This window comes from Hypanus sabinus, chromosome 11, assembly GCF_030144855.1.
Source record: "Hypanus sabinus isolate sHypSab1 chromosome 11, sHypSab1.hap1, whole genome shotgun sequence".
Taxonomy (NCBI): Eukaryota; Metazoa; Chordata; class Chondrichthyes; order Myliobatiformes; family Dasyatidae; genus Hypanus; species Hypanus sabinus.
The window spans coordinates 104,878,573-104,905,378 of NC_082716.1; the positions used below are offsets into that span (position 1 = coordinate 104,878,573).

Sequence of the window (26,806 nt, forward strand, 5' to 3'; positions counted from 1 at the left end):
AAAAAAAGTAAACGGACAGTACCTGGTACGCGAATGGCAGAGTCCAGAAAGCGAGTCTACAGCGCATAGAGTCAGATCCTCGCTGAGGAGGGTGAGATCGGGCCAGGAAACCAGTGGCTGCAGGCCACAGCCGCAAAGGCAGTTCAGTGATGGGGTGAGTCCTGCACCTCACACCCAATGGTAGTAGTGAGGAGAGAGGGAGATGGGGTGGGCTGAAGTGAAGGCATGCTCCTCAAACTCCTAATGACATTTAGCTGCTGGTGTCCCGTGCTTGTGGCATCAACGAGTTGGGCCCAGGATAAGTACGATCCTGAGACCAACCCACAAATGCAACTAGGAAGAAACACCGGAGGCTAAACTTCATTCATAGTTTGCGGAGATCTGGAATGTCACCAAAGGCTCCAGCAAAGTTCTACAGTTGTACCTTGGGGAGCGATCTGGTTGCTGGTCTCTCTATCTCGCTGCTCCCGGAGGAAGGTGACCGTGTTCGATTGGTCTCTTCCCCCTCTTGCTAGATGTGGCTGGAGTCTTGGGTCTTGGCAAGGCTTAATCACTGTGGTTTGTGGATTGGATGCCGTAGGTCCAATTATGATGTGCTTCTGATTACTCCTGTTTTCTTTTAGTGCTATTTTGTGAGATATTGATCCAGGCAGCCTGGCTCTACGGCCTGCAGTCAATCAACGGCACAGCGCTAGATTGAACTGAACTGGAACTCAACCTTCCTTGACTTCTTCAATGGCTTTGTAGTTTCATGTTTTATTCTGTGTGTTTTTTTTTTGCTTATTTGCACGATTTGTTCTTGTCACTTTCGGGGTTCTTCTTTGAACAGGTGCCATGGTGTTTCTTTGTTTGGTGGCTGTCTGGGAAGATGAATCTCAGGGTTGGATACTGCGTACATACTTTGATAATAAATATTCTTTGAATCTTGCCTGATGAGGGGCCTCCAACGCACAGGATTGTAAGAGGCTGCAAGGGTTGTAGATTCAGCCTCTTCCATCATGGGTGCAACCTTTTTTTGCCGTTAAGGACATCTTTAAAAGGTGTTGATCAACAGGGCAACGTCATGCCCCCTTCTCATCACAGTCAATAAGAAAGGAGCCTGAAGACCTACACATATTGTTTTAGGAATAGCTCCTTCCCCTCACCTCCAAGAGGACCACAACCTGTTCGAAGGGTTTGGAGGCTTGTGTGCCTCAATGACCTTGAGAACTATGTTGGCCGGAGTCAGGGCTTTATGCTTTGGCTCTTGGTATGGCCAGCTGTGCCAAACAGGGTAAAAGGGCAGAGGCCAGACTAAGAGTGGGCCACCGGTCCTCCAGGTTCGGGGGTTCAGCTCAGGGCCAACAACCCTGACTGGTAAAACAGAACTGTTACGGAAACAGTAATGAAGAATCCTTCTACATCTGCATGGCCGAGGACAGACAGAGATGGAGGACTTTGGTTCCCTAAATGCCAGTGGCATAACAGGCAGTAAATAAGTTCTTCCCCTCTCCCATCAGATTTCTGAATGAACCACAAATACTATGTTCCCCTCCTGTACAACTTACTTCATTTTTAAAAGTAACTTTTTAAGGTATTGCTTCGTACTGCTGCCACAATACAGCAAACTTTAGGACATCTGTCAGTGATAATAAACTTGATCCTGGTTCTCAAAGTTCCCAAGAATAACAGGGAAATTCTCTTCACATCCTGAGCTCCTCCCCCCCCCCAAAAATCACCAAATTCCTTGGACGTTACCTCATTGCTGTTTCTGGGATCCAGTGTTACAATGGGTCGTGTGGTTGCCTGCATTCCAGCTCACTTCCCTGCATTATTTCCGAAGTTGCTTTGGGCACTTGGGGAGAAGATAAATCTGTCTTAAGCTTTGCAACTTTCCTCCCACCTCTCTCGCAGTCAGCACCAATTTTCATTGGGCTGTCACCCCTAACAACACTAAACACCCTCACCCCTTCCTGGAAAGGGTGATGGTGGGGAGAGGACAGATACCAGGAGATTTTTGAGCCATTTCCGTCCTTGAAGGCTTCTTGCGTGATCCCCCAACACCCCCGCCATTGACTGCGACTCAAGATAGATCTCTTACAGCTGTCAACCCCCAGGAGGACTCAACACTATCAACTCTGCTCCCAATACTTTGAGCATTTTTCTGGCTGTTCTATTTCGAGTCTCCTCGAGAAGCCAAGCTCTGACCCAAGTAAGATACTCCCACTGTGTGTGCCAAGTTTGGGGTGGGTGCAGAGGGCAGGGTTCCTTTCTAGACCCAGATTGCAGCTCTCCCCACACCCGCCACTGAAGTGGGACGAGAGAACCTGTTTGGAAATGCACTCATGAATCAAAAATAAAACTATTACGAGTCCAGACGCTGGACTCTTTAGCAACCAGTAGGATACCAGAGGAACACAGCATTTTAATCATAAAACGTACGAGCTGAGTTGAGCCATTCAGCCCATCGAGTCTGTGCTGCATTCCTTCATGGTTGATTTATTAATCCTCTCAACCCCATTCTCCTATCTTCTCCCCATAACTTTTGACGCCTTTACAAATCAAGAACCTACCAACCTCCACGGAAAACACACCCAGTGACTCGGCCGCTACAGTTGTTTGTGGCAGTGAATTCCATAGATTTACACCCTGTCTCTGTTCTAAAGGGACATCCTTCTACTCTATGGCTGCGCCCTCTGGTCCTAGACTCCCCCACTATAGGGAGCAGTTTCTCTACACCCAATCTATTTAGGCCTTTCAACATTCAATAGGTTTCAACGAGACCCCACTCTCATTCTTCTAAATTCCAGTGAGTATAGGCCCTGAGCCTTCTAAAGGCTCCCAATACTTTGAGCATTTTTCTGGCTGTTCTATTTCGAGTCTCCTCGAGAAGCCAATCTCTGACCCAAGTAAGATACTCCCACTGTGTGTGCCAAGTTTGGGGTGGGTTCCCAACCTTTTTTATGCCATGGACCCCTACCATCAGCCGAGGGGTCTGTGGATCCCAGTTTGGGATCCCCTGCATGATTAGTCCCTGGTCCCCGTACGTCCTGGACTTCTGTGTGCATCCCTGAGGGGGCAGGAACTGAGACCAGTTTGGTTTTCTCTGTGTGACGGGAGGGGAGCTGTGGTGGAAGTTGGGGTGTGGGATGAGAAGCCCGTCTCTAACGAGGCTTTAGTGACGAGCTTTCTAGGGTGGCTGATAGTTAGTCAGGTTCTGAGTTTCCATGTGACCCTGGCCGCGTACCCACAGGGATTATTTTTTATTAGTGCGTAACAATCTGGTCCTTGCCGCCTGTCTGTTGGACGAGGTAATGAGTTCCATCTGGAGGAGACTGGGGCCAGACTGCTGGAGCCTGCCTCTGACGGTTAAACTACCGCAAACAGCTGGGGGAACAGGGGGCCTGTCCCCCAGCTCGGGGGAATGGGAACGTAGAGGGTGCTCAGGCTGTTTGTAGAAACCACCCCCTCCTTCCCCCTTCCTCCCCCACCCCAGTTCCTTTAATCAGCAGGATTTTTTTTTCATTCTCTGACTAGTACTAGCAAATAGTAACTCACTTTTAACCTCGTGGGAAAATGACGCAGTGAAATCATCCAGGAGCCAGTGATGTACTTTGGGAAGCCTGCATGTTTATCATATGGTGTAAGAGGAGATTCAGCCCATCAAATCCATGCCAGCTCCTGGTGCAATCCCATCTGCCCCATTTCCTCACTTGTTTCCCACAAGCCCAATGACCCCCCCCTCACCACCACCCCCCCCCCCCGATTCTGCCCCTCACTCTCACACTAAGTGGCTAGTGTCCTGACGAAGGGTCTCGGCCCGAAACGTTGACTGCTCGTTTCAACGGACGCTGAGTTCCTCCAGCTTGTTTGTACGTGTTGATTTGACCACAGGATCTGCAGTGTACTTTGTGTTTACTAGTGGCTAGTTAACCCACCGACCCGCTCGGTTTTGGGATGTGGGAGGAAACCAGAGCCCCAGGGGGGGAGCCCACTCAGACACGGGGAGAACAGGCAAGTCAAGTTCCGGTCAGCTGTACACAAACCAGTCAAGTTTATTGTCATTGAACTATGTACATGTATACTGTCAAGTGAGACAGTGCTTCTCTGGGCCAGGTGTTATGCACAGCAGTACACATAACTTAGAAAAGTAAGGATGGAATCTATAGATGAATTACACATAAATAAACTGAAGTGCATTAATATTAAATACTGTAAGATATTGTACAGATTAACCAGTGACACTTTGAATGTGATGCGGTAGGGAGTTCAGAAGCCTAACGGCCTGAGGGAAGAAACTGTTTCCCATCCTGACCGTTCTTGTCTTTATGCATCAGAGTCTTCTGCCTGATGGTAGGGGATGCTGGATGAATGGGTGGGCCCTTGATAATACTGAGGGCTCTGCGTATGTAGCACTCCTGATAAATGCCTCCCGATGGAGGGTAGGGAGACCCCTATGATCCTCTTGGCTATTCTCAAGGTCCTCTGCAGGGACTCCCAGTCCGATGCTCGGCTGCTCCCAGACCAGATGGAGCAGCAGTTTGTCAGGACGCTCTCAATGTGGCTCCTGTAAAATTCAGTTAAGATTGGGAGGGGAGTTTTACAAGTATGTTACCAGGATCAGTTATAAGGAAATATTGAAAAGGTTAGGACTTTATTCCTTGGAGTAGAGAAGATTGAGAGGAGATTTGATAGAGGTATACAAAATTATGAGGGGTATAGATAGGGTAAATGCAACCAGGCTTTGAACACCGAGGTTGGGTGAGACTACAACTAGAGGTCATGGGTTAAGGGTGAAACGTTTCGGGGGGGACACTTAGAGGTTGGTGAGGGCTACCAGTGCAAGTGGTGCATGCAAGCCCGATTTGAATGTTTGAGAAGTTTTGATAGGTACATGGATGGTAGGGGTATGGAGGGCTGTGTTCCTGGTGCAGATGAACGGGACTGGGCAGTTTAAATGGCTCAGCTTGTCTAGATGGGCCAAAGGGCCTGTTTTTGGCTGTAATTCTCTACAACTCTTTGACTTTATATCTTCATTGCTGTAGCTAGAGCATCACACAGTGTCAGCTGCCCTGTGCTTAGTCTCTGAGCTGATTTGGTTTGCTGTCAGGTAACCATGATAGCCCATAGCCCTCAAAACCTTTCCAGTCCCATGCCCAGTTGAACTGTTGGCCAAATTTTTAATAAGTGTAAAGATGGGCACAGTTACCCACAGTTGCTGGTGGGAGGTCCTGGTCAGCCGTCAGTGAGTTATAACCTAGTGTGGGTTAAAAAGTCTGGACCATTCTTGCTAGACAACATCAGTGCCTGGAGAACAAAACGTATCAACCACATCTTAAAGTTCTGAGTAAGAGTTTTAAGTTAAAGCATTGGTTGTGGACACCAGAAAGGGTAAGATGAGGGTACACACACCAGTCCTCCTGGATGGATCAGAAAGTGGAAAGGATGAACTATTTCAAGTTCCTGGGTGTCAATATCTCTGAGGATATAACCTGGTCCCAACATATCGATGCAGTTACAAAGAAGACACAACAGCGACTATATTTCACTAGGGGTTTGAGGAGATTTGGTATGTCACCTAAAACTCTTAAACTTCTACAGATGTACTGTGGAGAGCATTCTAGCTGGCTGCATCACTGTCTGGTGTGTGTGTGGGGGGTTGCTACTGCACAGGAGTGTATTAAGAAGCAGGCTGCAGAGAGTTATAAACTCAGTCAGCCCCATCACGAGCCTCTATAGTAAGCACTACATCTTTAAGGAGCAACAACTCAAAAAGGACCCCCGTCACCGAGGACATGCCCTCTTCTCACTGTTACCATCAGGAAGGAGGTACAGAAGCCTGAAGACACACACTCAGTGATTCAGGAACAGCTTCTTCCCCTCTGCCATCAGGGAGGAGGTACAGGAGCCTGAAGACACACACTCAGTGATTCAGGAACAGCTTCTTCCCCTCTACCATCAGGAAGGAGGTACAGAAGCCTGAAGACACACACTCAGTGATTCGGGTATAGCTTCTTCCCCTCTGCCATCTGATTTCTGTATGGACATTGTACCCTTGAACACTATCTTACTGTTTGTTTATCTCTTTTTGTGCTACTTATTTAATTTAACAATTTTGTGTATGTATATATATATTTACAGTATTCACTTTTGTCCTACTTTTATCTCTATCTTACTGTAATTCAGTTCTTATTTATTATGGCTTGTCTTGTACTGTTGTAGCAAAGTTAACAAATTTCACGACATACAAAATGCCGGCAATATTAAACCTGATTCTGATTCTGAACCTAAAAATATGTCCACAGACCTTGTAGCCAACAACTGTGCTCAAAATAGCAAAATCATTTCCAATTGGAGCTAAATTAGAGGGGGGCATTCTTTCTCCCTGGCATTTCCTGGCCAGACGATGCTGCATTTTTTTGTCGCTGGACAGAGGGAGACAAACGGACGGTTCTAATTGTGTGTGAACAGAAATGTAATGTGAGGAATTCTGACTGTGCAGGGAATGTTCGCCGGTGATCCCCAGGAACAGTGTGGTGGGATTGGAATGGACCATCAGCCCCAGGGAACTCATTGCCTCTGAGCTCCCAGATCCGGGTCAGGAGGCTGGGATAGTTTTTCAATGGATCTGCTAGATGTGTGCATTCCAACAGCACCAGTCACACCTCAAAACATCCCAAGGGGCGTGACGTTCAATTACACACTTTTGTAACATTGTCAACTGTGCAATCTTTGCAATCCCACATGTACCTCCCCACCATTGAGAGTGTCTATGTTCAAAGTAAATTTATTGTCAAAGTATACTTACGTCGGCATTTACAACCCAGAGATGATGATTCTTGTGGGCATTCCCAGTAAATACAAAGAAAACACAGTCGAATTTTTTTTTAAATGCTCTGGACAAAAATGGTCAACAGAAACGATGTGCAAAAGACAAGAAACATGCAAATCAGAAGGAAAAGAAAAAATAATAACAATAAATAAATAAGCAAGAAATAGCGAAAACATGAGATGATGAAAGTGAGCCCAGTGGTTGTGGGAACAGTTCAGCGATGGGATGAGTGAAGTTATCCCCTCTGGTTCAAGAGTCTGATGGTTGAGGGTGTAGTAAATGTTTCTGAACCTGGTGGTGTGGGTCCTGAGGCTCCTGTAACTTCTTCCAGATGGCAGCAGTGAGAAGAGAGCGTGGCCTGGTTTTGAGGTCTTGACTTGACTTGCCCCATCATTGAACTGTTCCCACTTTCAAGGACTCTTCACCTCATGTTCTTGATGTTTATTATCATTATTTCGATTTTTGTATTTGCACAGTTTGTTGTATTTTGCACACTGGTTAAACACCCAAGTTGTTGTGGTCTTTCATTGATTCTGGTATGGTACTCAGAGTGTGAGCAACACAACTGGCGGGTGTGTTTACAGACATTTTTGATCTCTGCCTCTCCCAGTGTAGAGTACCCTCGCTTCAAAACATCCACCATTGTCCCTGTACCCAAAAAGACCAAGGTTACATGTGTGAATGACTGACGTCCTGTCACACTCACCTCAATAATAAGCAAATGCTTTGAGAGGCTGGTCAAGGATTGCATCTGCAGCTTGCTACCACCCACACCGGACCCCCTACAGTTCACCTACAGACACAACCAATCGACAGATGACACAACAGCCACTGCTCTACGCACCGTCCTTACACATCTGGAGAAGAAGGGTGCTGACGTGAGAATGCTGTTCTGGGAGTACAGTTCAGCATTCAACACCATAATTCCATCCAGGCTCGACAGATGCTCAGAGACCTCGGCCTTCACCCTGCCTTGTGCAGCTGGATCCTGGTCTTCCTGTCAGATCGCCAGCAGGAGGCAAGAGTGGGCTCCCTCACCTCTGACTCTCAATACAGGAGCCCCTCAGAGATGAGTACTAAGCCTCCTCCTTTACCCTCTGTATATCCATGACTGTATCGTCACCCACAACTCCAACCTGCTAATTAAATTACTACATTGATTGGCCTAATCTCAAATAATAATGAGGCAGCTTCCAGAGAAGAAGTCATCACCCTGACACTGTGGTGTCAAGAAAACAACCTCCCCCTCAACGTCACAAAAACAAAGGAGCTGGTTGTGGACTACAGGAGGAATGGAGACAGGCTAACCCCTATTGACATCAATGGATCTGGGGTTGAGAGGCTAAGCAGCTTTAAGTTCTTTGGCATAAACATCACTGAGGATCACACAGTACATGCCAGCTGTGTGGTGAAAAAAGCACAACAGTGCCTCTTTTACCTCAGATGGTTGAGGAAGTTTGGTGTGGGCCCCCAAATCATTAGAACTTTTTACAGGGGTACAGTTGAGAGCATGGTGACTGGCTGCATCACCGCTTGGTACGGGAACTGTACTTCCCTCAATTGCAGTACTCTGCAGAGAGTGGTAGGGACAGCCCAGCACATCTGTAGATGTGGACTTCCTACTATTCAGGACATTTACAAAGACAGGTGAGTAAAAAGGGCCCGAAGGATCATTGGGAACCCGAGTCACCCCAACCACAATCTGTTCCAGCTGCTACAATCAGGGAAATGGTACCGCAGCATAAAAGCCAGGACCAACAGGCTCTGGGACAGCTTCTTCCACCAGGCCATCAGACTGATTAATTCATGCTGACACGACTGTATTTCTATGTTATATTGATTGTCCTGTTGTACATAATAAATATTATAAATGGCACATTGCACATTCAGATGGAGACATAATGTAAAGATTTTTACTCATGTATGTGAAGGATGTAAGAAATAAAATCAATTTAATTCAATATGGTTACAATCTTATAGATTTGCTGAGGATGCCCCCAGGAAAATGAATCTCAGGGTTGTATATGGTGAAATATACTTTGATAAAAGTGAACTTTGATGGATGCTGCTTTTCTGAGACAGTGCTCTGTGCACGTGTGTTCAATGGTGGGGAGGGCTTTGCCTGTGATGGACTGGTCTGTATCCATTACTTTTTGTAGGATTTTCCATTCAAGGACATTGGTGTTTCCATACCAGGCCATGATACAACCAGTCAACATACTCTCCACCATGCATCTGTAGAAGTTTGTCCAAGTTTTAGATAACATGCTGAATCTTTGCAAACCTTTAAGAAAGTAGAGGCACTCTTGCACCTTCTTTCGAGTGACAGCTGTGTGCTGGACCCAGGTCCAATCCTCTGAAATGGTAACACTGAGAAATTTAAAGTTGCTGACCTTCTTCATCTCTGATCCTCCCATGAGGATTGGCTCGTGGACCCTCAGTTTCCTCCACTTGTAGTCGATAATCAGCTCTTTGGTTTTGCTGACATTGACTGAGAGGAGGTTGCTGTGGCACCCTTCACCAGATTCTCAATCTCCCTGCTGTATGCTGATTGGCTACCATCTTAGATGTGGCCAACGATGGTGGTGTCATCAGCAAACTTAAATATGGAAGGCAACATCTGTCATCGAATGTGCCGACCACCCGGGCCATGTCAGTTTCTCTCAGCTATCATCCTGAAGTCCCACCCCAACAATTTCAACGATGGCTATTTCCCTTCAACCATTTGGTTCTTGAACCATCTAGCACAACCCTAATCACAACCTCACTATAGCAACAGTGGAATTTTTTTCTTCCAGCTGTGTAAAAATATTACCGTTAAGAACAACCAGACTTGAGTGCAGGTTCATATCCCACAATCAGACTTGATTGGACCTCCCATACATTAAAGATCTCCTAATCTACCTCACCATGACCTTTGAACTTAATTTCTTTTTACTTAGTTTCTCGGACTGTTTCTGCAGAGTGTTTTCCTCTTCCCTCCCTGGTGTACTTGTGTGTGGAATGACCTGTCTACCTGATGTGCAAAGAAAAACTTATCAGCATATGTTGGGGGTGATGGGCCGAATGGCCTAATTCTGCCCCTGTGTTTTGTGGGCTGTCGGGGGCATTTCGGGAATGGTTCTTGCCGGGTTTTAAGGGTCTTGGGTCTTGGACAAGGTTTATTGATGAGGTCTGTGCATTTGACTCTGTAGTTCAGGTTATGATGTGAATCTGTGGAATTCATTGCCACAGAGGGCGGTGGAGGCCAAGTCATTGGGCCTACTTAAAACAGAGGTTGAATAGACTGTTGATTAGTTAGGGCATGAAAGCAGGAGATTGGGGCTTAGAGGGAAATGGATCAGCTATGATGAAATGGTGGAGCAGACTCGATGGGCCAAATGGCCCAATTCTGCTCTTGTACCTTACAGGCTTGTGCGTTTCTGTTTGCTCCCTTTTTATCATTGCTATTTTGTGCATTTTGATTGGGGCAGACTGACTCTGTGGCCTTTTGCCAATGAATAACTCAGCACTCAACTGAACTGCACCGAACATTTTCCTAGATAGTTTGAAGGGCCCTGCGGTTTGATGTTTTATATTTTGTGTTTTTCATTGTTGGTGCGATGGGTGTTTGGTGCTTTCCTTGAATGGGTTCCATGTTGTTGCTTTGTTTCGTGGCTGTCCTTGGGAATATGATTGTCAGGGTTGTATCCTGCGTACGTACTTCGATAATAAATGTTCTGTGATTCCATCAATTCCTTGAAAATCTCTTGATGCGGAGTGGAATTTCTGTGATTCCAAGTGCGAGATGGAAGGGACATCTGAGTGGAACGGTTGAAGTTGGAAGGGAGGGTTAATGGGATGTCAGTACACGGACACCTTTCATCAGAAACATCTCCATCAGGGAGGAGGTACAGAAGCCTGAAGACACACACTCAAAGATTCAGGAGCAGCTTCTTCCCCTCTGCCATCAGATCTCTGAATGGATTATAAACTCATGAATGCTTCCTCATTATATTTTTTAACTTTTATTTTTGCACTACTCATTTAATTTAACATTATTTGTACTTTAATTTGCAGTTTTGATGATTATGTATTGCAATGTGCTGCTGCTGCTTAACAACATATTTCAAAGCACTCGTGCTGACTTTGGAAAGGGTGCCAAGGAGGTTCATGAAAATGTTTCTGGGACTGAATGGCTTGTCATACGAGAAGCTTTTGAATGCTCTGGGCCTCTGCTCACTGGAATTCAGAAGAATGAGGAATGATTTCATTGAAACCTATCAAATATTGAAAGGCCTTGATAGAGTGGCTGCAGAGAGAACGTTTCATGTGATGGAGGAGTCTAAGACCAGAGGACACAGCCTCAGAATAGAGGGACATCCCTTTAGAATGGAGATGAGTGGGAATTTCTTTAGCCAGAGGGTGTTGAATCTGGAGAATTCATTGTCACAGGCGGCTGTGGAGGCAAAGACACTGGGTATATTTAAAGCAGAGAATGATAGATTCTTGATTTGTCAGGAGACTGGAGCTGAGAAGGAAATGTATCAGCCATGATGAAATGGTGGGGCAGACTCAATGGGCCAGATGGCCTAATTCTGTAGCCCAATACCCCTGACCACTGGGGAAGAACATCTCAAAGATTTCTCACCTCTCTCCTGAAGGAATCAACCATTTTCCTTGAAATAATCTTGGGACTGTAGGTCTGAAAATGCAACTGCCCTTTTGTGCCTTCTATCTATACCCCTCTGGCTTCAGATTAATACAGTCTATGGCTTGGGTGAGCTTCAGTGACCGCTGCCTCACAGCCCCAGTTATCCATCTTCAGTTCTGATGAGCGATGCTGTGAGTGCGGAGTTCGCATGTTCTGCTCGTGGCTGCTTGCAGGTTTCCCCTGGGTGTTTCAGTTTGGTTTCCTCTCACATCCCGAGATGTCCACGTTAGTGGGTGAACTGGTCTCCTAGTGTATGAGGCTAGGCGATGAATATGACAGGACTGGTGTAGGTTTAGTGTAAATGGGCAGTTGATCCTGTTGATTCAATGGGCTGAAGGGCCTGTTTCTGAAGTTCAAAGTAAATTTTATTGTCAAAGTACAAAAATGTCACTATATACAATCGTGAGATCCATTTTCCTGCGGGCATACTCAGCAAATCTATAGAATAGTAACTCGAGGATCAGTGAAAGATCAACCAGAGTGCAGAAGACAACAAACTGGGCAAATGCAAATGTAAACAAACAGCAAAAAAAATAACGGTAACTTGAGATGAAGAGTCCTTGAAGTGAGATCACCAGTTCTCAATAGATGGGCAGGTGAGGGGAGTTATTCCCTTTTGTTCAAGAGCCTGATGGTTGAGGGGTGGTAACTGTTCTTGAACCTGGAGGTGAGTGTCCTGAGGCTCCTGGACTTTCTAGCTGAGGGCAGCAACAGGAAGAGAGCACGGCCTGGGTGGTGGGGATCTCTGATGATGGATGCTGCTTTCCTACGACAGTGTTTCATGTAGGTGTGCTCAATGGTTGGGAGGGCTTTACCCGTGATGTACTGAGCCAAATCCACTCCAAAGGTGTTGGTGTTCCCGTACCAGGTATTTCTCTCCCTATGAAAGGGGATCGCTTTGTGGAAATGATCTCATTATGGGAGTGATTTGATTGGAATTCTTTCTGGAAGAGATTCCCGACAATTGAGAGGTCCCATCTGAGGCTTCTGTTGAGGAACTGCAGCTATTTGGGGATTTTCTGGAGTTGCAGGCCAGATGGGTGAAGTCATGTTTGGACTGGAGGAGGAGAAACTCATTGCAGACACTGTAGTGGCTGTGTGCTAGGGGGCTGGTTTCAGGATGTGCTATAGAGAGCAACAGGGGATGTTTCCTCTCAGTTGCAATGTGATTTTGATGAGGCACAGAGCGACTGGTGACTGAGCCAAGCCTGGACCGAAGTGCAGGTCACAATAGCGGGTTGGGCTTCTTGTTCCCAGCTCAGGTCCTGATGAAAGGTCTTGGCCCGAAAAGTCAGCTGTTTATTCTTCTCCAGAGATGTTTCCTGACCTTCATCCATGTGGCTCGGTCTTTAAGCTTGGCAGAACTACTTATACTGACAGGAGAAGGGGCAAGGGTGGGTTACTGGCGCCTTAAAACCAGTCGCTCTGGGTAGATGGGGCTTCTTAGCTGTGTCTGGCAGCTCATTTAGAAGTGGGAAAGTTCTGATCTCAAACCTTCGCTGCCTTGTGATTACACGCACTCATGGGGAAGGATTCAGAAGTAAACCCCAAGGGGAAAATCTGGAGCTGGAGTCGGAGTCCCTAAGGCAGTCCTATGTTGAGTTCGACACTGACTGGCATCTCCTGTGATGCTGTTGGTACTGAACTGTGTGTGGGTCGGTGTGTGAATACTGTACAGTATATACAGGGTACACCTGTGTGGGGAAGGTCACAGATTCACCGAACCGTTACTGACTCTGTTCGGTAGCACGGAGAGATACTGTATCTCTGTTCAGGGGTACAGTATGTACAGGGTAAACCTGTACAGATTCACCAAACTGTTACTGACTCTGTTCAGAGGTACGTTTGCTTGTGACTGATTTGTAAAGAAATTCACTATGACAGTCTGAAGAATCCGGGTATTGCTTAATCCAGGGGGACGGCGGAACTATAAAACCCCGTCAGAGATCTGCATGGTTTCTGAGTTAAATCCTAATTAATCAGATTCTTGGATGGCACAATTCTGAGAGGAAGCAGCCGGGAGTTTTCTGTCTAACTGCCTCTGGGTGCTGTGTTGGAGTCGATGCGTTTGATTGCTGCGTTAATGAGTGCAGTGTAACTGCTGATGTAATTACCAGTGTGTGTGACACATTAGCAGGAACCTGCAGAGGCACTTTACCCGCGGTGTCTCAGCACTGCTGGGAAATGTCCTCCTTCCCTCCCAGGCTTTGTGTTGGCAGCCAATTTACTTGTGATACAGTGCAGAAAAGTCCCTTACAGTCCTTCGACACGCGGCACCCAGCAAACACCAATTTCATTCTAGCCTAATCACAGGACAATTTACATTGACCAGTTCACCTATCAACCGGTAGGTCTTGGGGCTGTGGGGAGCATACCGGATTAAACCCATGCCGTTACGGGAAGAACAAACTCCTTACAGGCAGCGACGAGAATTGAACCCCTGTTGCTGGGATTGTAAAGTGCCGTGCTAACCACTACAGCACCATGCTGTCCAATTTCCCTGTCAATGGTCAGTAGATATACTCTGCATCTGGGTTCCCCGTATTCCAGCTCACTCTAAATGCGGGTGCAGCTGTCTGCACTAGTGTGTGAGCAGGAAGGTGTGGCACGTGTGTGTGTGCGTGCACACTCGTGTGAGACTCTGTGTTCATGTGAACAAGCATAAATTTGCCTTTTTCTCTCTCTGCTCCTCCACTCTCAGGCGCTCTCTGCCTCAACTCCCTCATGCCGTGAGTTTGAGGAGATTGCGCCAGAGATTTCCTCGCAGACGCAGAGGCAGTTCGAAGTGGATAGCCCTCCGACAGACCTCGGGCCAACAGTTCCTCGATTTGCCACCACCTGAGTTCAATTCCCGCCACTGTCTGTAAGGAGTTTGTACCTTCTCCCCGTGACCTTGTGGGTTTCCTCCGGGTGCTCTGGTTTCCTCCCACAGTCCAAAGACAGATGGATTGGGAGGTTAATTGGTCACATGGTTGGCATGGGCCTTGGGCCTGAAGAGCCTATTACTGTGCTGTATCTGTTAATGAAATTCTTGCCTGTCTTTTTCACATTAATCCTTGATCTCTCCTCGCTCTCTGCAATTTCATAAGTGCACCTTATCTAAGAAAGGAAGTGCTGACATTGGTGGGGGTGCAGAGGAGGTTTGCGAAAATGATTCCGAGATTGAAGGACTTTCATGTGAGGAGTATTTGATGGCTCTGGGCCTGTGCTCACTGGGATTCAGAAGAGTGCGGGGGGAGGGGGGGGATCTCATTGAAACCTATTGAATGTTGAAAGTCCTCGATCGAGTGGATGTGGAGAGGATGTTTCCTGTGGGGTCTAGGACCAGAGGGCACAGCCTCAGAATAGAGGGACATCCATTTAGAAAGGAGATGAGGGGGAATATCTTTAGCCAGAGAGTGGTGAATCTGTGGAATTTGTTGCCACAGGCAGCGGTGGGGGGTAAGTCATGGGGTATATTTAAGGCAGAGGTTAATAGATTCTTGATTGGTCAGGGAATGAAGGCAGAAGATTGGGGCTGAGAGGGAAATGGATCAGCCATGATGAAATGGCGGAGCTGACTCAATGGGCCAAATGGCCTAATTCTGCTCCTATATCTTGTGGTCCTATGGCCTGCTCAGACCCAGCACCAGTTCTGGTTGTTTCTTCACTGGGAAGCTGTGGCCCTGAGCTCAGGAGCTCCCTTCCGGAACTTTCCACTCCCAGCTCGGTTAATCAAAGCCTCGCTCTGTGCTCAAGACTGCAGCACTGTACGCTTTATTTATTGACAGAGATCAGGCCAACTTTCCGTGAAGTTTCGCCTCCGTAAAGACCTCCCTCGTTAAGCCTTGGGTCACCTGTCCGAGTCGGGTTTACCTTCACAGTGATGCGCCAGTGAAATTCGTTGTTTTCCGGCAGCACTGCAATGCCAACGGGCCTGTCAAGTGCAACAGGATGTGCTAGTACTGCTAGAAAGAAAGAAAAACAATCGTGATTTAGTTCCTCGGGTTCAATGTCCATTCAGGAATCGGATGGCAGAGGGGATGAAGTTGTTCCTGAATCACTGAGTGTGTCTTCAGAATTCTGTACCTGTGGTGAACTACATATACCTGTCTGGACACGCCCTCGCTGACTGCTCCTGTGGCTCCTCCCACAGACCCCTGTATAAAGGTGATTGGAGCCACAGACCCTTCCTCAGTCTCCAGGATATAGTGTGGTGGTCAATTGCTGCTTGTTCTTTCTTCCAGCCAATAAAAGCCTATATCTCGCCTCACGTCTCCGAGAGTTATTGATGGTGCATCAGTACCTCCTCCCTTGATGGTAACAATGAGAAGAAGGCATGGCCTGGGTGATTGTTCATTCATTCATTCTGTGCCGTGTACGATCGTGGTCTTTCTGTGACCGTGATTGTTCCTGGCGAGTCTTTCTACAGAAGTGGTTTGCCATCACCTTCTGGGATGGGTGACCCCAGCCGTTATCAGTACTCTTCGGAGTTTATCACAACCAGGACTTGTGATGTGCACCGGCTGCTCATACGACCATCCGGCACCTGCCCCCGTGACTTTGCTTGACCTTGATTGGAGTGGTGGTGGTGGTGGGTGGTGTGGGGGGGGGGGGCGAAGCAGGTGCTACATCCTGCCCAAGGGTGATCTGCAGGCCAGCGGAGGGAAGGAATGCCTTACATCTCCTTTGGTAGAGACATATCTCCACCCTGACACCTCATCCTGGGTGATGAGGGTCCTTAACAGCAGATGCCGTCTTTTCTGGGGGCATGGCCTTTCGTCTGTCTAAAGCTCAACATCCCTTTTTATTTGAGATGCTTGTGTGGCGTTGACTGAGGTTCTTGTCTGCCTTGAGGCCACAGAAACAACGCTGAGCGTTGCTTGAATCAGAGACCCCCTGGAAACTGTTGATGCATCAGTTCGTCCTGATGAAGGGTCTTGGCCCGAAATGTCAACACTTTATTTCTCTCCATAGTATACTGCCTGCCCTGCTGAGTTCCTCCAGCACTTTGTGTGTGGTAGTCAATAGACAATAGGTGCAGGAGTAGGCCATTTGGCCCTTCGAGCCAGCACCGCCATTCACTGTGATCATGGCTGATCATCCACAATCAGTACCCAGTTCCTGCTTTCTCCCCATATCCCTTGACTCCGCTGTCTTTAAGAGCTCTACTTAACTCTTTCTTGAAAGCATCCAGAGAATTGGCCTCCACTGCCTTTTGAGGCAGAGCATTCCACAGATCCACAACTCTCTGGGTGAAAAAGTTTTTCCTGAACTCCATTCTAAATGGCCTACCCCTATTCTTAAACTGTGGCCTCTGGTTCTAGACTTTCCCCCAACATCAGGAACGTGTTTCCTGCCTCGAGCCTGTCCCCAATCCCTTAATAAGCTTATATGTTTCAATCGGATCCCCTCTCATCCTTCTAAATTCCAGTGTATATAAGCCCAGTCACTCCAATCTTTCAACATATGATGGTCCTGCCATCCCAGGAATTAACCTTGTGAACCTGCGCAGCCTCCCTCAATAGCAAGAATGTCCTTCCTCAAATCTGGAGACCAAAACTGAACGCAGTACTCCAGGTGTGGTCTCACCAGGGTCCTGTATAAATGCAGAAGGACCTCTTTGCTCCTGTACTCAACTCCCCTTGTTACGAAGGCCAACATGCCATTAGCTTTCTTCACTGCCTGCTGTACCTGCATGCTTACTTTCAGTGACTGATGAACAAGGACACATAGATCTCGTTGTACTTCCCCTTTTCCTAACTTGACACCATTTAGATAGTAATCTGCCTTCCTGTTCTTGCCACCAAAGTCCTTGGACCTGGGTTCAGTTCTAGCCTCTGGCACTGTCTACGTGGAGTGTGCATGTTTTACCTGTGACCACATTAGTCCACACCCCCAACCGGGTGCTCCGGTTTTCCTCCCACCTTGATTGCCTGCTGTTGATTATCCCTTTTGTGGGTATTTGGCAAAAGGAAGTTGAGGGGGTATATGTGAGAGAGTGGGGATGAGGATGATTGGCTCTGCAGGGGGCTATCATGGGGCCCAATGGGCTGAATGGCCTTCTGCATTGCAGCAAGTTTGTGAACTGTACTCAATGCAACAAGGAATCATGAACCCATGAGAGAGTCGCAAACACCAGAGAGTCTGTGGGCGCTAGAAGTCCAGAGTAACACATACAAAATGCTCGAGGAACGTCAGGCAGCGTCTGTGGAAATAAATGAACATGGGATTCTGCAGATAGAACATGGACCAATACAGCACAGGAACAGGCCATTCAGCCCACACTGTTGTGCCAAACCAGCTAAAAAGCAAATCAAAAATACACAAACACTAATCCCTCCTCCCTGCACCATATCCGTATCTCTCCATCTTCCTCACATCCAGGTGCCTATCCACCATCTCTTCACGGCCTCTAATGTGTTTGCCTCTACCACCAGACCAGGCTGTGTATTCCAAGCATCCACCACTCTCTGAGTAAAAAAACTTACCCCTCACATCCCCCTTAAACCTACCCCTCTCACATTCAATGCATGCCCTCTGGTATTAGGCAATTCTACCTGGGGAAACAGATACTCTCTGTCCACTCTCTGTGCCTCTCACAATCTTGTAAATCTCCATCAGATCTTCCCTCAGCCTCCGCGCTCCAGAGAAAACAACCCAAGTTTATCCTGCCTCTCGTGATAGCACGTGCCCTCTAATCCAGGCAGCATCCTGGTCAATCTCTTCTGCACCCTCTCCAAAGTCTCAATATCCTTCCTTAGTGGGGTGACCAGAACCGTGTGCAATACTCCAGATGCTGGAAATCCAGAGCAACATGCACAAAGTGCTGGGGACACCCGGCGGGTCAGGCAGCACCTATGTAGGGGAGCAAAGCCCGAGGCCCTTCATTAGGACCACGAGAGAGTTCTCCTTGCAAGACTCCCAGACCCCAGCGCATCCTTGAGTTGTCTTGGCTGTTGACGTGAATGACTCGTTTCACTGTGTAATGTTGATGTACATGTTACAAGGAACAGGAATGGTGGTGTGTGCAGTTGCAGTGGCCACTCTGGCCGTGTGAGTTTAGGTACTGTGTTGTGCACCTTGGTGCTGAGGACCGCCGTTTCATTCGGCAGTATAAATGTATGCCAATGAGGATGTGAGGGGTATGGGGTGTTGAGGGGGGGTAGCAACTCTGGTGACGGGGGCTTGTCGTGTCCATTCTGGGGCAGCTCACTCACCTTTGATTCCCACTGGACACCGCCCTCACCTGTGGCTCCACGTAGCTGTCTGCATGTGATAGCAGACTCGCCCCAGTGCACTGCTTCGACAGGCTGGCTAAACCAGGTGCGGGTAACCAGCAGGACTTGCACCACGGTGAGATACAGACATACCTGTCCAGGCACGTGAAGTCAGCTCCATCGAACTGGGCGGATGAGATCTACGGTGAGCTCCAACGGCCAGGAAGGCCGTTCTGCTCTGTGGAGAGCGAAGAACATCACAAGGCACCGAAGACCTCATGGTCGTCCATGGCAACCAAGGACGACCCCAGTTTGTGACACTTGTTCGTACCACTGGACCCAAACTTCTGAGGTTCGGAGAGTGGAACTGCCCCAGTACATCGGCTTTTCCAGTTTAAAAACTCTCCCACACAGGTTTCCCGTCATGATCAGACACGATGGGGGAAAAACTTCCCCGCACAGGTTTCCCGTCATGATCAGACACGATGGGGGAGAAACTTCCCCGCACAGGTTTCCCGTCATGATCAGACACGATGGGGGAGAAACTTCCCCGCACAGGTTTCCCGTCATGATCAGACACGATGGGGGAGAAACTTCCCCGCACAGGTTTCCCGTCATGATCAGACACGATGGGGGAGAAACTTCCCCGCACAGGTTTCCCGTCATGATCAGACACGATGGGGGAGAAACTTCCCCGCACAGGTTTCCCGTCATGATCAGACACGATGGGGGAGAAACTTCCCCGCACAGGTTTCCCGTCATGATCAGACACGATGGGGGAGAAACTTCCCCGCACAGGTTTCCCGTCATGATCAGACACGATGGGGGAGAAACTTCCCCGCACAGGTTTCCCGTCATGATCAGACACGATGGGGGAGAAACTTCCCCGCACAGGTTTCCCGTCATGATCAGACACGATGGGGGAGAAACTTCCCCGCACAGGTTTCCCGTCATGATCAGACACGATGGGGGAGAAACTTCCCCGCACAGGTTTCCCGTCATGATCAGACACGATGGGGGAGAAACTTCCCCGCACAGGTTTCCCGTCATGATCAGACACGATGGGGGAGAAACTTCCCCGCACAGGTTTCCCGTCATGATCAGACACGATGGGGGAGAAACTTCCCCGCACAGGTTTCCCGTCATGATCAGACACGATGGGGGAGAAACTTCCCCGCACAGGTTTCCCGTCATGATCAGACACGATGGGGGAAAAACTTCCCCGCACAGGTTTCCCGTCATGATCAGACACGATGGGGGAGAAACTTCCCCGCACAGGTTTCCCGTCATGATCAGACACGATGGGGGAGAAACTTCCCCGCACAGGTTTCCCGTCATGATCAGACACGATGGGGGAGAAACTTCCCCGCACAGGTTTCCCGTCATGATCAGACATGACACAGAACCACCATTGTTCAATGTCAATAAACCTGAACTTGATAAATGAATAAATCTGAATCTCAGACAAGTGGCAGTGTTTCAAGTTTGTACAGAAGTTCTACACTGACGATTCTTGGGGGGCCATTTCAGGAGAACAACTTTTCCCCGGTCACCAGGGAAAATGTTGATCCAGGAGAAGCTGGGATAGACACACGGGAGTGGGGGGGATGAGGTGAGAGTGGAGGAGATGGAAAGGAGGGTGGCGTGGGACAGAAGCACCAGCCGGAGCGACTGAGGCAGGAAAGTACAAGATGGGACGAGTGCACACATGCAGCCACTGGCCCGTGTTTCGGTCTCTGTACACCTGGCTTTCCCATGGTTCTGCTGTTAATAAATCACCCTGTGAATGCACGAGGCAATTATTCAGAGTTACCTGATCTCATCCATCATGACCCAAGTACTTGCTGACAAGTTTATTCACAAGTTGTTAAGCCTGCAATATTTGGACTTCGTCTAGACGCATGTCTAGCTCTGAAGCTGATTGTGACGTTATCGGTTTGTGGAGCTTTGAGTTACTGTGACTTTTCAGAGTAGATTTCCTTATTTCCTGAAGGAGGCTGGCTGGCCTATTAGTCCTGCGTCAGCTCACAGATCTATCCCGGGAATCGATTCTTCACCTCATTCCCATCGACTCCCCCAGATACTCTCCCTCACCCACAGACTGGGGGCAATTAACCCAACATGCCCCATGTCTTTGGGATGTGGGAAGAAACTGGAGTACAGGAGAGCGTGCAAACTCCACACGGACAGTGCTGAGAGGACGGGATTGGACCCGGGTCTCCAGAGCTGAGTTGGTTGCTCCTTTCAAGTGGCACTTCAGCGCACGTTGGCGGTGAGGAATGGACAATCTCGAGGTTTAGGAGATGCTGGTCCTGAACAGAATCAAGCCCGGAATCCAGAGTCGCATTCTGGGGTCTCTCCTCCTGGGAGAATACTCCAGGGTCGGTCAGCCCGGTTCCGGAGCTGGAGCCGGGTTTTAACACGTGGTGCTCTGTGAAGCAGCGACTTGTTTCAGCCGCGGGCTTCCCTGGCCTGGAGGTGCCCTCAGTGCAGCGACGAGGGGGAGCAGAGTGGCAGCTGGTCGGTGCACGGCAAGATCCCACAGAACTCGGTCAGCACCGTCAGTCTACCTGTGTATGGGATTTAAGCCCTGACGGGTGCCGCAAAGAGCTGTGCTCTCCGGTAATGGGGACGTGTCGTAAATATTGACCTCAGGACGCTGAGGTAGAACTCAGCATGCCCACCTCCCTCCTCCAGACGCTGGCTCTGGGGAGCTGTGCGTTTGGCGCTGGGATGTGTGGCAACAGTTGCAGGCTGTTCGCAGCCCGTTCTCAGGTGTGCTGGGTGTAAACACAAACAACATATTTCACTGCGTGTTTCAATGTACAATATTCCCTTGTACTGGACTGCATCCAACACCTTTCTAGGCTTTTCCACTCTACAATATGCCCTTGTACTGGACTGCATCCAACACCTTTCTAGGCTTTTCCACTCTACAACATGCCCTTGTACTGGACTGCATCCAACACCTTTCTAGGCTTTTCCACTCTACAATATTCCCTTGTACTGGACTGCATCCAACACCTTTCTAGGCTTTTCCACTCTACAATATGCCCTTGTACTGGACTGCATCCAACACCTTTCTAGGCTTTTCCACTCTACAATATGCCCTTGTACTGGACTGCATCCAACACCTTTCTAGGCTTTTCCACTCTACAATATGCCCTTGTACTGGACTGCATCCAACACCTTTCTAGGCTTTTCCACTCTACAATATGCCCTTGTACTGGACTGCATCCAACACCTTTCTAGGCTTTTCCACTCTACAATATGCCCTTGTACTGGACTGCATCCAACACCTTTCTAGGCTTTTCCACTCTACAATATGCCCTTGTACTGGACTGCATCCAACACCTTTCTAGGCTTTTCCACTCTACAATATGCCCTTGTACTGGACTGCATCCAACACCTTTCTAGGCTTTTCCACTCTACAATATGCCCTTGTACTGGACTGCATCCAACACCTTTCTAGGCTTTTCCACTCTACAATATGCCCTTGAACGGAAAATCGTACCGCTGAACACATCTACAAGGAGCAATGTTGCAGGAAAGCAGCATCCATTCTCGAGGACCCCGCCACCCAGGACGTGCTCCCTTCTCGTTGCTGTCCTCCACAGCCTATGCACTCAGCTCATCTTCTCGATATTTATTGTTTATTTGTTTATAATTATTAGTTGTTTCTCTTTTTCTCCTTGCGCAGTTTGTTGTCTTTTACACACAGGTTATTTGTCCATCTTGCTGTTGGCGGTCTTTCATTGATTCTGTTGTTTCTTTTGTGGTGAACGAGGACGTGAATCTCAGGGTTACTTATCTGTACTTTGATAATTACTTTTATTTGAACTTCGATAAATTAAGTTGAATCTTGATCCAGGGTGGGTGGGAATTAATATCTCATCTGAAAGACCTCCACCTCTCCTGTGAGTTATTTGGGTTTAGGGATGGGTGACTGTGGAGAAAACAGGAATTCCTCTGATCAACCTGAGCTCCAGTAGCCTCTGCTTGAATTGGCACTAATAACTTTATTCTCCTCTCGTAGGTCCCCTCCGTCCTGACCAGCTCAAAATGCCGGAAGGAGCAGAGAGCGCCAGTGAAAGCCAGGTCTGCAATCGAGGTCAGTTCTTACACTGGAGAGCTGCGGGTCCCACCTTCTGGCCCAGAAGTCCAAAGGAGTGGCACTTTCGTAGGAAGGCAGGGCTCGTGGGTTGGGACCGACGTGGTTTTGGACCGGTAGTAGGGAGGGAGTGATGTGTTATTGAAGGGGTGGTGGGCAGGGAGTGGTGCATTATTGGATAGGTGGTATGTATGCAGCCCAGCCCCTTGGGGGCAATTAGGTAAGGAGAGTGGCCCCTTGGGGGGCATGGTTATGGCATAGCAACACTGTTAAAAGGGAATGTGTTGAACCCAGATATATGGCTACCTGCCATCACATCCTCACTCTCCCCCATCAGCCCTCCCCTCCCCCATCAGCCCTCCCCTCCCCCATCAGCCCTCCCCCTCCCCATCAGCCCTCCCCTCCTCATCAGCCCTCACACTCCCCCTCCCCCATCAGCCCTCACCTTCACCCTCCCCATCAGCCCTCAGCTTCACCCTCCCCATCAGCCCTCACCTTCACCCTCCCCATCAGCCCTCAGCTTCACCCTCCCCATCAGCCCTCACCTTCACCCTCCTCCATCAGCCCTCACCCTCATCCTCTTCCATCAGCCCTTACCCTCACCCTCACCCCAAACGCCATCGGTCGTCAGTCTAAATCCATTGACCGCTACACTAAACCCATCCATTGACCACCAACCCTCACCCTCACACTAAACTCATTGACTCTGTGCAGCTGGTGCTGGAGTACTGAGAGCAGTTGTGTTCACTCCGCTGGAGGAAATGTGTGGTTGCTCTGGGAGTGGAGCAGAGGGAGATGGTGGCCTTTAATACTGGGTGATGTGCTTTCCTTAGGAGTCTGTCCCAACAAGAAGTGAAGGCCATTTTCTTCCATGAGAGAAATGTGTTTGCTTGACAACAAATGTTTGACAGTGGGAGTTAGCCATTCGGCCCCTCAAGCCTGCCCTATCATTGGAGGATCCATGCTAGCCCTCTTCCCCTGTATATGTCAAAGCTATTTTCGCGGAAGTGCGGCACGCTAGAAACAGGGAAAAGTCGCTCCTGCTCTGCAGAGTGTTGGTGAGCCCACACCTGGAGAACTGTGCACGGGGTTGTTTTCATACAGCACAGGAACAGGCCATTCAGCCCACAATGTTGTGCTGTACCAGCTAAAAAGCAAATCAAAAACACCCAAACACTAAACCCTCCTCCCTACACCATGTCCATATCCCTCCATCTTCCTCACATCCCTGTGCCTATCCAGACGTCTCTTAAAAGCCTCTAATGTATTTGCCTCTACCACCAAACCAGGCAGTGCTTTCCAGGCACCCACCACTCTCTGAGTGAAAAACTTACCCCTCACATCCCCCATGAACTTACCCCTCTCACCTTCAATGCACTATCAGATCCCCCCTCAGCCTCTGCCGCTCCAGAGAAAACAACCCAAGTTTATCCAGCCTCTCGTGACAGCACGTGCCCTCTAAACCCTCATCCTGGTCAACCTCTTCTGCACCCTCTCCAAAACCTCAACGTCCTTCCTAAGGCCAGAACTGTGTGCAATACTCCAGATGTGGATTAATCAGAGTTTAATAAAGCTGCAACATAACCTCTCGACTTTTGAACTCAGTGCCTGGACTAATAAGAGCAAGCATTCCGTGAGCCTTCTTAGCCCCTTATCGACCTGATCACATTTGTTATTTGGGAAAGAACACACTGGTATTGGAGCCAGTCCAAAAGAGATTCAGCAGGATAATCACGAGGAAATCTGCAGATGCTGGAAATTCAAGCAACACACACAAAATGCTGGTGGAACGCTGCAGGCCAGGCAGCATCTATAAGGAGAAGCACTGTCGACGTTTCGGGCCGAGACCCTTCGTCAGGACTAACGTTAGTCCTGACGGTGCTTGTCCTTATAGATGCTGCCTGGCCTACTGTGTTCCACCAGCATTCTGTGTGTGTTGTCAGCAGGATAATTCCTGGAATGAGAGGATTGTCCTGTTGCCAGAGACATATCAGATTGGATCTGCACTCTGTGGAGTTTAGCAGGTTCTGTTGTGATTATATTGAAGTTTATTGTATCTGTTTTGAAATGTGAAATTTGTTTTCCGGGATCTTTAAATTGCTATAAATTACAAACTAAATAATTAGTGTAACAAAAGGAATAACGAGGCTGTGCTCATCGACTCGCGGACCATTTGGAAATCTGCTGGTAGCAGGAAAGAAGCTGTTCCTGAGTTATTTGATGTGTCTCTTGGCTCCTGCATCTCCCTCCTGACAGGAATAGCAAGAAGCAGACAGTGAGGCTCCTTGCTTATGGTTGCTGCCATCTCGAGGCACTGCCTCTAGAGGATGTCCTCAATGGTGCGGAGGGTTGTGCCCGCAATGGAGGTGGCAGAGTCTGCGGCCAATTGCGAACGTGCCTCCGTACCCGACAGTGACGCAGTCAGTCCAAATGTTCTCCATAGTGCAGCTGTAGAAGTAAGAAGTATTCACCCCCACCCCAATGTTCTCCATAGTGCAGCTGTAGAAGTAAGAAGTATTCACCCCCACCCCAATGTTCTCCATAGTGCAGCTGTAGAAGTAAGAAGTATTCACCCCCACCCCAATGTTCTCCATAGTGCAGCTGTAGAAGTAAGAAGTATTCACCCCCACCCCAATGTTCTCCATAGTGCAGCTGTAGAAGTAAGAAGTATTCACCCCCACCCCAATGTTCTCCATAGTGCAGCTGTAGAAGTAAGAAGTATTCACCCCCACCCCAATGTTCTCCATAGTGCAGCTGTAGAAGTAAGAAGTATTCACCCCCACCCCAATGTTCTCCATAGTGCAGCTGTAGAAGTAAGAAGTATTCACCCCCACCCCAATGTTCTCCATAGTGCAGCTGTAGAAGTAAGAAGTATTCACCCCCACCCCAATGTTCTCCATAGTGCAGCTGTAGAAGTAAGAAGTATTCACCCCCACCCCAATGTTCTCCATAGTGCAGCTGTAGAAGTAAGAAGTATTCACCCCCACCCCAATGTTCTCCATAGTGCAGCTGTAGAAGTAAGAAGTATTCACCCCCACCCCAATGTTCTCCATAGTGCAGCTGTAGAAGTAAGAAGTATTCACCCCCACCCCAATGTTCTCCATAGTGCAGCTGTAGAAGTAAGAAGTATTCACCCCCACCCCTTTGGAAGTGTTCATATTTTATTGTTTTACAACATTGAATCACAGTGGATTTAATTTGATTTTCTGACACTGATCAACAGTAAAAGACACTTTCATGTCAAGGTGAAAACAGATCTCTACAAAGTGATCTAAATTAGTTATAAATATAAAACACAAAGTAATTGATTGCTTAAGTATTACCCCCCCCCCCCTTAATATGACACACCAAATCATCACTGGTGCAGCCAATTGCTTTCAGAAGTCACATAATTAGTTAAATGGAGATCTCTGTTTGCAGTCAAGGTGTTTCAATTGATTGTAAGAATAATACACCTGTATCTGGAAGGTGCAACAGCTGGTTTCTGAATGGACATTGAACCCGTGATCACTACCTCCCTGCTTCTGTTGCACTACTCATTTAGAGAGTCAGAGAGTCATAGAGTCACAGAGTACAGCACAGAAACAGGCCCTTTGGCCCATCTAGTCCATGCTGAACCATTTAAGCTGCCTACTCCCATCGACCTGCAACGGGACCACAGCCCTCCATGCCCCTACCATCTGGGTACCGATCCAAACTTCTCTAACCTCGTTGAAATTGAGCTTGCATCCTGCACTTCGGCTGGCAGATCATTCCACACACTCTCACCACCCTCTGAAGAAGTTTCCCCTGATGTTCCCCTTAAACTTTTCACTTTTCACATTTAACCTATGACCTCTGGCTGTAGCACCACCGAACCTCAGTGGAAAAAGCCGGTTTGCATTTACCCAAAATATACCCCTCATAATTTTGTATACCTCTATCAAATCTTCTACATTCCAAGGAATAAAGTCCTAACCTGTTCAGCCTTTCCTTATTCCTCCAGCCCTCTA

General features: G+C 48.2%; 1 protein-coding gene across 2 annotated transcripts in view; it reads left to right on the forward strand.

Moving 5' to 3' along the window:
* LOC132402246 (pleckstrin homology domain-containing family G member 2-like) overlaps positions 1–26,806 on the forward strand; it is a 266,962-nt gene that overhangs the window by 34,178 nt on the left and 205,978 nt on the right. For both annotated transcript variants that reach the window (XM_059985016.1, XM_059985015.1), the window contains exon 2: positions 22,740–22,814. In XM_059985016.1, coding sequence (XP_059840999.1) covers positions 22,766–22,814 — 49 coding nt within the window. In that variant the 5' untranslated portion in view covers positions 22,740–22,765. The remainder of the gene's footprint in view (positions 1–22,739; positions 22,815–26,806) is intronic.